Source organism: Phoca vitulina, unplaced genomic scaffold, assembly GCF_004348235.1.
Source record: "Phoca vitulina isolate PV1807 unplaced genomic scaffold, GSC_HSeal_1.0 scaffold7, whole genome shotgun sequence".
In the NCBI taxonomy this organism is placed as follows: Eukaryota; Metazoa; Chordata; class Mammalia; order Carnivora; family Phocidae; genus Phoca; species Phoca vitulina.
The window spans coordinates 70,997,851-71,009,283 of record NW_022589710.1 but is presented as its reverse complement, the minus strand read 5'-3'; the positions used below and the strand labels follow the sequence as shown (position 1 = coordinate 71,009,283).

General features: G+C 58.6%; 1 protein-coding gene across 6 annotated transcripts in view; it reads right to left on the bottom strand.

The window, feature by feature from the left end:
• Window positions 1–11,427, bottom strand: part of PACS2 (phosphofurin acidic cluster sorting protein 2) — a 59,228-nt gene extending 47,801 nt beyond the window's left edge. For all 6 annotated transcript variants that reach the window (XR_004299639.1, XR_004299640.1, XM_032406044.1 and 3 more), the window contains exon 1: window positions 11,305–11,427. Coding sequence is in view for 4 of the 6 variants with exons in the window: in XM_032406044.1 (XP_032261935.1) it covers window positions 11,305–11,423 (119 nt within the window). In the remaining 2 variants the exon portion in view is untranslated. The remainder of the gene's footprint in view (window positions 1–11,304) is intronic.
• Window positions 11,428–11,433: the final 6 nt, after the last annotated feature.

The following is an 11,433-nucleotide window of genomic DNA, read 5'->3' as shown; positions in this document are numbered from 1 at the left end:
GGGGGGATCGGACGTGAGGGTCACTGCGCGGCCCAGGGGGTTGGACTGAAGCCCACTGACCAGGCATCTCCCTGCTGTGCGACTCTGGGTCTGCCTGTCTTTCTTCCTGGGCCAACAGCTGCAAAATCAGGCCGCCAGGCTGCATGTCCCAGGAGCAGGGGTCTCCTCGTCCCCCTCCTTTTGTTTTTTCTTCTTAAGATTTTTATTTATTTATTGAGAGAGATAACGACAAAGAGAGAGCACGAGAGAGCAGAGGGTCAGAGGGAGAAGCAGACTCCCCACTGAGCAGGGAGCCCAATGCGGGACTCGATCCAGGGACTCCAGGATCATGACCTGAGCCAAAGGCAGCTGCTTAACCAACTGAGCCGCCCAGGAGCCCTAGTCCCCCTCCTCTTAAAGGTAACCGGAAACACACCCGGTGGGGGGAATTCTCCAGGTGCTCTCTTCTAAACAAGGCTAATCAGACACGTTTCTGTTTGTCCCAAACACAAACAGCTTAACTGGAAATTCTCCGTACACAGTTGCCCAGCGTGCTCAGATTTACAGGAAAGCGGGTGGCGGGAGGCCAACCCTGAGGGTCTGTGTGGCAGGGTTTTCTCGCCCGCCTGGCCAGCTGCGTGCTCAGAGAGCCCTCTGCACTGGGAGAGGCAGCCCGCGGCTCTATTTCAGGCACAGAGCGCACGTGGGACGTCCCAGCTCTCCAGCGACCCTGAGGCCAGCACTGCACAGTTTCCTGTGCCCCCCCCCACCCTGTGGCGGCTGGTGACATGGCTGGCCCTCCCCGGTGGCTGGCCCCTCCGCAGCAGGCCTCTGCGCTGTGCCGCACAGGATGGAGCGTCTGCCTGTCCGAACTGCAGAGCGGGAGTAGCCTGAGCCCTGCCTGCCACGTGCCCCAGGGGAGGGCCATCATCACCCTTGTTGAGGAAACCGGTCTCCGAGAGGCAAACTAGGAAGGAGGAAAGCAGGTGTGGTCATCCCCTGCTCCGATCTGGAAGGCGGAGGGCTGGGCCTAGCAGGATCTCACACTGGGCGGAGGGCACGGGGCGCACCCCCAACCACACCAGCTCCTCCCACAGAACCTTCACTGTCACCCCCACAGCTGGTCTGCCGCCTGCTTGAGGCTTTTTCCTGCTGAGACAGACACCACGGGGGACGCCTGGGGGGCTTGGTCGTCGGCAGTCCTGCTCCAGGGCTGGGCTACAAATCAACACACTTCTGGAACCTTCCATGACCTGCCAAGGCCAGAGTGGCATAGTCTGGAACCTGAGACAGGTCTGGCCCATCCTCCCTGGCACATGCAGGCAAGTCCGGAGCAGAGGCGTTAGACGCCCCCCAGTGCAGACCCCAAGGTCTCAGCCTCCCGTCTCCTCGCCGGGGACCCACTGCAGGGCCCTTCCCTCTGCCGTGCAGCAGCAGAACCCGCGAGGCTGGGACACAAAGTAGGAAGGCGGCTTCCACTCTCGTGGTGCTGCCTGAGGGCGATTCACTGGTAGGGGGCCCTCGTGTGCCCACTACCCACCAGACCCTCAGCCTCCCTGATGTCCCTTCTCCTCTGGGACGCCCCCGCCGTCTTCCCTCCCAGGGGCTTGCTCTGAGCAGGGCCCTGCCCGCCCTCCCTGCCACCAGCTCAGCCCCCGCCCTGCCCTCACGCCTCTCTCGGGGGCCCCACACCCACGAGGCAAATGCACCCACAAATGAGTTCATCGTCCTGCCCCGGATGCTCCATCGGACAAGCGCTGTTTGTAAACACACCCCACACTCGCTCATTTCCTGCCAGAGAGGGGGGTGTCATTCCCCATTTCCCTCCCAAAGTGTGATCACCCTCAACTTACGTTAAAGCCTACGCTGGAGTCCAGCAAGAGCCTGCATGCTCTGGAGGACTGGCCGGAATGGCCTAGGACCCCCACGGGGACCCCAGGGAACAGTGAACTGGTCACAGGCTAGGCCACCGGAGCCCACGACCCAGGACAGGTCTTCACAGCCAAGGTGCCCCCACCAGCCTGGATCAGATGCAGCAGGGCAGCGCCTGGGCCACTGCAGAACCCAGGAGGGCTCCCCAACCCCCATGCCCTCTCTGGGCCCCCCACAGAGCGTCTCCAGGCGGCCTGTGCCCAGGCGTGCCCCCAGTGGCATTCAGAAGGACAAGCCAAACTGCCCGTGCAGAGGGATGCCCTAGCACAGCGACTCAATGACCAGAGCACCGCCCCCCCCCCCGCAGGACACCCGGCCTGAGGCACTTTCAGGTGCCCCGGAGACACCCAACGTCCACTCCCAGATGGGCAGGGATGAGCCTGTGAGAGATGAGACGCCACAGAGCACCCTGCCGAGTTCAGAAGCGTGGGGACAGCCGCCCTCCCGGGGCCTGGGGCACCTGCACAGAGCCGTCCCTCAGCTGCAGCAGCTGAGGCCCAGGAGAAGCTCGTCTAAGACCAGGGCGGTGCTAACCGACCATGACACAAAGACGCAAGGTCAGCAGCGGTCACACTGGAAAGTGAGCCTCAGGTTAAGTGAAAGATGCAGGCGCCCCTGCTGTCCCCAGTCGGAGGCCCTGGCTCACACACAATCACCCCAGAGGTCATCCGAGGGTCTGCCTAGGGGGCGCCACCACTGTCCCAATGCGGACGTGTGCCCTACAGTTGAGCAATCGGGGACAGAGAGGAGCCCACGCCACACAGAGGAGGCCGGAGGCTGTGTCCACACAGAGCAGAGCCAGCACGTTGGTGAAGGGCACAACCACTTCCGGGCGGGGGAAGAGCCTCCGAGGGCCTGCCCAGGGCTGGGGGGCAGAGACAGGGGCCAACCCCCTGCCAACAGAGGCCAGAGGGTGACCGCGCGGGTGGACCCCCCGAACCTGTGCTGCTCAGCTGGGCCCGCACCATGCGTGCAAGGGGCGTGCGCTGGAGCAGAACGGCCACACGGAGACAGGACACGGAGCCAGCTGACAGCCAGCCATGAGACATTCGAGGCACCTCCCTTTCTGCCCAAGACCCAGCACGGAGGAGAAAAAGGCTGGGCCAGGCTCCTCCCGAAGCCCACCCAGCCCCCTGACAACGGGGGGTCCACCCGGCCCTCCTGTGGCCACTGCCATCCTGTCCCACCATCAGGACAATGGTGCCCTCAGGGCAGGGCCACCAAAGGGCCTCTCCTTGCACCTCAGGGTGTCAGCACCATGGCTGGGTGCTTACCTGGGGCCTGGGCGTGCACACGTATGCACACGTATGGGTGGGCTGAAGTGAGCTGCAGCAAAGGGCACTGACGGCCCACGTCCACCCCACAGATGTCAGTCCACAGGCCACGGACTGCGGAGCCGGCTTCCTCGGTCTCCCTTGGAGCAGACTTGATCCTTCAGACGCTGAAGCACCCCAGTCCACTCTCACGCGCCTGCCCCGCCTCCCCCCTCCCCCCACGCACACATCTGACAACGCCCGTCGCCAGCCGAGTCCACAGCTGACGCGGCCCGGGGCCCACCCTGCACCGCTCTCCAGCACACACCCTCAACGCAAGCGGTGGCTTCCTCCCAGCTCGAAAGAGAGCTCACACTCCTGAGCAGAGCACCTCCGTTCAGCTCCAGGAGCACTCACCAAACGGCCACTCCATGTCCATGCCGAGCTCTGGACAGGGCTGGGAGACGGCGCAGTCCCCCCGGCTGCAGCGGCCCTCGTGCAGGCTGCAGGGGCGGCAGGACGTGGACAGAAGTAGAAGGAGGGACTGAGAACTGGCTACCATTATGGGGACATGCGAAACATGCCCAGCCTGTGCTCGCCAAGACCACCCAGTGGGAAGGGCTACTACACATCCAGATGGCACCCCAGAAGGGAGGAGAGAGAGCACGGGACAGAGGCAACACTTCCCAGCACTGGTAAAAACCACCAATCCACAAAGTTGAAAAGCCCAACCCTGACTGTGGCGGTATCAGGAGAAAGTGACACCTGGACATAAAGCCACCAGGGAGAAGGACAGACCTTCAAATGACTCTCACCTGACAGACAGCTGACTTCTCAAGAGCAAAAGTGAGCAAAGTCAGGAAATGTGCATCCTCCACATGCAGAGGGGAGATGCCCCCTGCACCCCCACACCCCCCAGGACACCTGCATGTGCAGGGGGAGATGCTGCCTGCACCGCCACACCCCCCGGGACACCTGCACGTGCAGAGGGGAGATGCCCCCTGCACCCCCACGCCCCCCGGGACACCTGCATGTGCAGGGGGAGATGCTGCCTGCACCGCCATGCCACCCAGGACACCTGCACATGCAGAGGGGAGATGTCCCCTGCACCCCCACGCCCCCCGGGACACCCGCATGTGCAGGGGGAGATGCTGCCTGCACCGCCACGCCACCCGGGACACCTGCACATGCAGAGGGGAGACGCCCCCTGCATCCCACGCCCCCCAGGACACCCGCATGTGCAGGGGGAGATGCCCCCTGCACCCCCACTCCCCCAGAACACCTGCACCCCCACGCCCCCCAGGACACCTGCACATGCAGAGGAGAGATGCCGCCCACACCCCCACACCCCCCAGAAACAAGGGTAAGCATTCTGAGAACACGGAAAGAGCAGTTAGTTATTAACACATCCTCACTAAAGAAAATCCTAAAGATGCATTTTCAGACATAAGAGGGAGAAAACAATTCCAAGTTCTGAGTTGCCAGAAGAATGAAGAAAAGCGATGAGTTTCGAGGTTAATCGAGTGCTCGCAGAATAAAGGAATAACTACCTCTCGTGCGCTTAGCAGGAAAATTAAAATACACTGAACAAGGGTGCATGATCTTGAGAGGGTTGGGTCAAAATAACATGTTGTGAGGTCTGTCCCTGCGTATAATGTTAGGAACAGGATAAAGACAAATTAACTTTGAAATACAGCCAGTATGGGGGGCGCCTGGGGGGCTCAGTCAGTGAAGCCTCTGATTCTTGGTTTCAGCTCAGGTCATGATTTCAGGGTCGTGGGATCGAGCCCCGCGTCGGTTCCACGCTGGGCACACTGGGTGTGGAGGCTGCTGAAGATTCTCTCCCTCTGCCCCTCCCCCATAAAATAAATACAGCCAGTATGCAAGTTACAATTTACACAGTAACCACTAAGAAACAGAAACAGTGGTAAGTTTCAAACTAATATATGAAGTGGAAACAGAATAAGGAAAAAAAATCAGTGCAAAATAAGATAAAACGAAAGAGAAAAACAGACATAAAAAAACAGGAAAATAATAAGCACAAAAAATAAAATGATAGGTATGAACCCAAATATCAACAATTTTGATAAATGACAACAGACTGAATGTTCTAGTTAAAAAATAAAGATTGTCAGATTGAATGAAAATGGAATCTAGATCCATGCTGAAAAACCAAAGACACGTCTCACATGTAGGGCACAGAAAGGTCTAAAGAAAAAAGATGGAAGAAGAAATAGCGGGCAAATACTACCCAGAGCTATCCTGTCACCAAAGTGCACGTTCAGACGGAAAGCATCACCAGATAGAGTCATAAATGCTCAAAGTTCAAAACCCCTGGAAGGCATTCTAACCCAAACGTATATGCCTAGTACTGTAGTTTCAAAATGACAGAGCTCCAAGAGAAGTAGATAAAATCCAGCACCAGGTTAGAAGGTTTTCACACACTTCTCCAGGAGACAGAAAGGGGACAGATCTGCAGACCGCAGTGAACCAAGCTTGTTGTGCATGGACAGACATCCAACACCGTCCACTGCCAGACACACATTCCTGTTCAGTACAAAGAGAGCAGCCACGAAAACTGACCTCAAACTGAGCCATAAGGCAAGTTCCGAAAACCATTAAGGACCTGGTGTCATACTGACCACTTTCTCTGACCACAACATGACTAAGTTAGAAAAGAACCATGGGAAGGGGAGAGAGATGAACTGGATCATGGAAAAGTAACTAGGAAAAAAACCTGTATGTTTGCCTATTAAGAAACTTTGAAATATCCTGACGGGTTAAAGAATGATGGGAAATAAAAAATATACATATATTTCAAGTGGGACGACTCCCCACACAGAAGCTTGTGAGGTGCAGTTAAAGCCGCTCTTGTTCGGTGGGTACAGGTGCTGGTACAGAAGGAAACGAGCGGGAAAATAAGGAGCCGTGCATTTATCTTAAGAAATTAGAACAAGAACAGCAAAATAAACCTGAGGAGCATAAATGGCAGGAAATAAACAACTAGCATTTATGTTTAAACCCTGATGAGCCCCTGGTGAGACAGATAAGAGCAGAGCGTCCCTGTCTACCTGCACAGTCACCGGAAGGAATGGAAGGGGACAGCTTTACAGATCCTGCAGCCATTTAAAAAATAAAAGAGTATTATGAGCAACTTTGTGCCAATAAACCTGAAAATCTGGACAAAATGGACAAATTCTCGGAAATACATATTTTTTAAAAAACCAACTTGCGGGGGGTGTCCTATGCCCGCTAAAGACACTGAATCCAGGATGTGCTGCCTACAAAGCAACCCCAAGCTACTTTATGGGTGACTTTCCCCAAACAGTCAGAGGACACACAGTTCCAGTCCTGCCTAAATGAGACCATGGCACAGCAGATGAGTTCACGCTCTGAAGCACATCCTACAGGTATCTTGGTGCTAAAATCCGGTGAGATCACAGACCCTACATATACACACAGGAGTCCTAGATCGTAATCATCTAAACCCACCAATGAACAAGAAGGGTAATGCTGCATGACCAGATGAGAATTTTTCCAAAGGATGGAAGGTTAGTCTAATACTAGAAAATCCATTTACGTAAGGTAACGTTACGTAAGGTAACAGCAAGTCAAGGAAAATCACATGATGCTCTTAATTTAAAAAAAAAACTTGTTTGGTTATATTCAACATCCACTCCCATCAAGCACAGAATAAAGTCTCAGGAGAAGCCGTCATGCAGCTGTTGGAATGGCTGCAAGTCAGACGACGCGGCATGAAATGTAACAGAGCCGCGGTGACGGCTGCCGATGGTGACACCACTCCAGAAGACGGCAGTTCCTCCCGAAACTGACACACGCCCACCTCCCCCGTGGCCGGGTATTACCAAAGAGAAGTGAAAGCATATGACTTCCAAAGTTCTGCACCCAAATGGTCGTAGCAGCTTTGAACCCAAGAGCCTCGAACTGCAAACAACCCACCCACCTACCAAGAGCAGCGGGTTTACACCAAGTGTGGTTTACTCCTGCAGTGGGACGCCGCGCACCGGGAGGAAGGAGCTGTGGAAGCGGACTCGGCGTGGGTGACTCCAAGAGCTGCACACTGCTCATGCCACCAGGCGGAAGGCCTAGGACAGCAGATGGCCTGCAGGCGCAGAGCGCCACCAAAACTAGCAGCTGGACATCCCTCCACCACGTGAACCAAACCACAACCAGGTCCCTCAAACGCACCAAGGATGCAAACAAGGAGTTCGCAGAAGTAAGATCTGACCAAATGATACATATGGGAAAGGATGAGCAGCCTCACATTTAAAAATTGGTGAAAAACCCCCAACAGGAAAGAAAAAATAGCAGGAAGCTCAAGGATGTAAAGGGACCCAGAAGCTGCTGAGTGGGGGCCCAGGAGGCCGCTTTGGCAACCCCAGCGGTGGGGCACGCCTAGGAGGCGGCCGGGAAGGGTCGGACCCGCTGCTGATGGTGACTGGGGAGGAGTGCTGCCTGTAGCGTTTCCTCAGGGAAACCCACACAGTCAGGCCTCCCTCGAGTTACAGCCCCAACACCTGGCAGGAGCCCCTGGGAAGAGCAGAGAGCTGGCCACCACGACCAGAGGGCCGAGCCAGCCAGGCCAGAGGCAGGTGCTCAGACCTTGCAGACCGCCAAGAAATTCACTTCGTTGGAAGAAGACTGAACACTTCTAGCCGGGGAAGGATTACCATCCCCTGAAGAAAATGCCCAGACTCAAGTCGGGGAGAAAAATTAAAATGAGAAGGAGAAAGAAAAATTGGCCAAAGAAGTGACCTGCAATTTCGCTGACAAGGAAGTGCAAATGGCCTGCATTAGTAATCAGAGAAATTCAAATGAAAACCACAATACCATTTCACACCCACCAGACTGGCAAAAATTAAGTCAGGCAAAGTGTTGGCAAGAATGCAGAGCACTGGGGACGCGCATCCCCGCCGGTGGGGGCCGGAGCTGGCACAACCACACTCCATGAAGCCGCCTGGGAGTAACACTGAGCACACACCCCCAAACCCTACTATGGGCATGTGCTTACAACAGGCCTGGCCGCCCACAGCCACACACATGGAGAGGACCGGCACTCGGATGCCGACAGCAGCACGGACGAAACTGGCTGCCGCCTGGAAACAAGCCACAGGTCCCCTGACAGCAGGGACCCACACCATCATTTTGCAGGGACCACCACGCGGCAGTGACAGCTACTGGTGCGACGTCACTCCAAAACGTAGACTGGGCAAAAACAAGACATGCAAAGGAACAGAGAGGGTATGACCCCTTTTACAGAAAGCCCAGGAGCACACTAAGAACAGCCCGTCCAAGGACTCTCACGCGCAGGAGATACAAGCAGGGGACCAGCGCCACCTCTCAGGGAGGGGCCCCGCTCACCAGGAAAGTAGGGGGCGTTTGCTGTAGGCGACATTCTGTACGTTCAGCCCATCAACGCCTGGCCTATCCTAACGACTCATGGCCACGGGACACAAGCTGCCACCACCCCTCCCCCCTCCCCCATCCCCCACCCAGGCGGAGCCATTGAGCCCCCAACACCTGTGCTGTCCAGCCCAGCTCTCACATGCCCCCTCACACCCTCCCCCCACACTCAAGGAGTGGACTTCCCAGGCCAGCTCCAGGAGAGGCTGACAAGGCCCCCAAGCGGCTACCCTCCCGCATCTCCTGCAACCACCCCCACCACCCCCAGGTAAATTTCAGTGGTCTTTTGGGGGAGCTCCAGGAAGCTGCTGAGGAGGGGCAGCAAAGATAGGCTACGGCCTGCACCCTGTTTGGGGGCACGTGGAGTAGCAAGGGGGCAGTGACCGAAGGAGGCAAGGAGGGGCACAGGCGTGGGTCTGGGGGGAAGGAGGGGCACAGGCGTCAGTTTGGGGGAAGGAGAGGGACAGGCGCGGGTTTGGGGGCAGTGACAGGAGGAGGCAAGGAGGGGCACAGGCATGGGTCTGGGGGGAAGGAGGGGGACAGGTGTGGGTTTGGGGGAAGGAGGGGCACAGGCGTAGGTTTGGGGGGCAGTGACAGAAGGAGGTAAAGAGGGGCACAGGCATGGATTTGGGGGAAGGAGGAGGACAGGTGTGGGTTTGGGGGGCAGTGACAGCAGGAGGCAAGGAGGGAACAGGCATGGATTTGGGGGGAAGGAGGGGCACAGGCGTCCGTTTGGGGGAAGGAGGGGGACAGGCGTGGGTTTGGGGAAAGGAAGGGGACAGGCGTGGGTTTGGGGAAAGGAAGGGGACAGGCGTGAGTTTGGGGGGCAGTGACAAGAGGAGGCAAGGAGGGGGACAGGCGTGGGTTTGGGGGAAGGACAGGGATAGGCGTGGGTTTGGGGGCAATGACAGAAGGAGGCAAGGAGGGGCACAGGCGTGGATTTGGGGGGAAGGAGGGGGACAGGCGTGGGTTTGGGGGGCAGTGACAAGAGGAGGCAAGGAGGGAGACAGGCGTGGGTTTGTGGGGAAGGAGGGGCAGAAGCGTGGGTTTGGGGGGCAGTGACAGAAGGCAGCCAGCACAAGAGGTCCACTGGGTGGTGGTGGTGGTGGTGGTGACAATGCATAGGGGGGCAGACAGAAGCATTGGGTTGGGGGTTGGGGGGGAGTCCACAATGACCCTGGCTGTGGGGCTCCACGCTAAGGCAATTGCCCAAGATGGGAAAGGGTGAGCAGGCTGGGCCTGGGGAGACGCTCCTGACCTTGGCTGCGAGGCCCAGAGACTTCCCAGAGAAGACGCAAGCAGGTGGATCTGGAGTCCTTGGCCCCAAACCCTGGCTAACGCTGACCCTCAGGTGACCCAGGAGGCCCCATACAGATCTGCCAGGTGGGTTGAGGGCCCACCCTCTCCAGCTGGCACAGCCAATGCTCTGACCTCCCAGCCCTCAACTCCTGGAGGGCAAACCCCACAGACTGGAATCCCCAACACTTCGCTCCACAACACCTGTAGGATGAGCTGTGGCCGCGTGTGTGGCCCCCCCCTGCCAGCAGTTCACCACCCACTCCCTGTGCCTGGATGGCAATCCTGAGGTCCTCACCAGGAGGTCTCCCCAGGGAGCACTCTTCCCTGCAGCCCCCGAGGCCTGGTGTCCACTCCACAATAGACCCTGGTGCGAGTCTGTCTCTCCCCCTCAGCCTGAGAGCTGCATCATCGGGGACCACTGAGTCAGGAAGAAACCAAAAGAGCTCCAAGCTGGCAAGAAAAACAGGGAAGCTGCCAGTCCGAGTGGAGTTGATCTGGCTACAGCACTGGCCTGTGGGCTAGACCTCGACCAGCTGTTGCCACGGGGGTCCAGGCGCTTCCCCACCAAGTGAGAGGGAGGTCTTTTGCCATGGCGAAATTGACAGCCCGATGCAAAGAGCCCTGCTCACCAACAGCAGAAACAGGTAAAGGGCCAGCAGGACAGAGCAGGCCCCCAAGACCAGGAGTAAAGAGGCGTGTGCTGGATGAAAGAGTACAATCATGGTCCCAACTTTAGGTGTTCTCTGGACACTGCGGGCCCTGCGGGTCACTCCCAGGACGCTCAGGCTTGACAGGGTGGCTGGCCGCAAAAGGAAATCTGACAGCAGTGGAGAGAGGAGACGCCTGAGTCAACTCCACCAGCACCGCATCAGCGGACAGGTGCAATGAAGCGGCCAGGGAGCGGAACCAGGTGAGCTGCCTGAGCCTCGAAGACCGCGGGACCGGAGAAACCCGCGCCACTCCCTCCCGGCGGTGCCCGGACCTCAGAGGCCCTCCACGCGTCAGAGGTTGCTCCCACAGAATGCGCAAGCCGGAGTCGGGGGCGCAAACGCGAGGCCCGTGGTGGGGGACCCTGGGCAGAGGGTCCTGTGTGCGGGTCCTGGGTGGACCGACCCGGGTGGGGGCCCCGGGTGCGAGGTCCCGGGGGACTGCCCCGCTGCACTGTCCCCGCTGCCCCCCCCTCCCCCGAGCACGAGGTCCCGGGTGGAGTCCCGGGTGGGGACGGCCCGGGGCGCAGGTCCCGGATGGACAGTGCCGGGCGGGGATCCCGGGCGCAGGTCCCTAGTGGACGGTGCCAGGCGGACAGTCCCGGGTGGGGACGGCGCGGTGCGCAGGGCCCGGATGGACAGACCCCGGCGGACGGTCCCGGGTGTCCGGCAGGTGCGCGCGGGAACAAAGCGGCCGGGCGGCGGCGTACCTGGGCACGCAGCTGGGGCTGGAGCCGTCCACCTCCCAGGTGGCGAACAGGTTCATGGGCACGGGCGTGTTGAGCGCGGCGGGCGCGCCGGCCAGGCCCAGGCGGCCCCGCTCGGCCATGGCGCCGGCC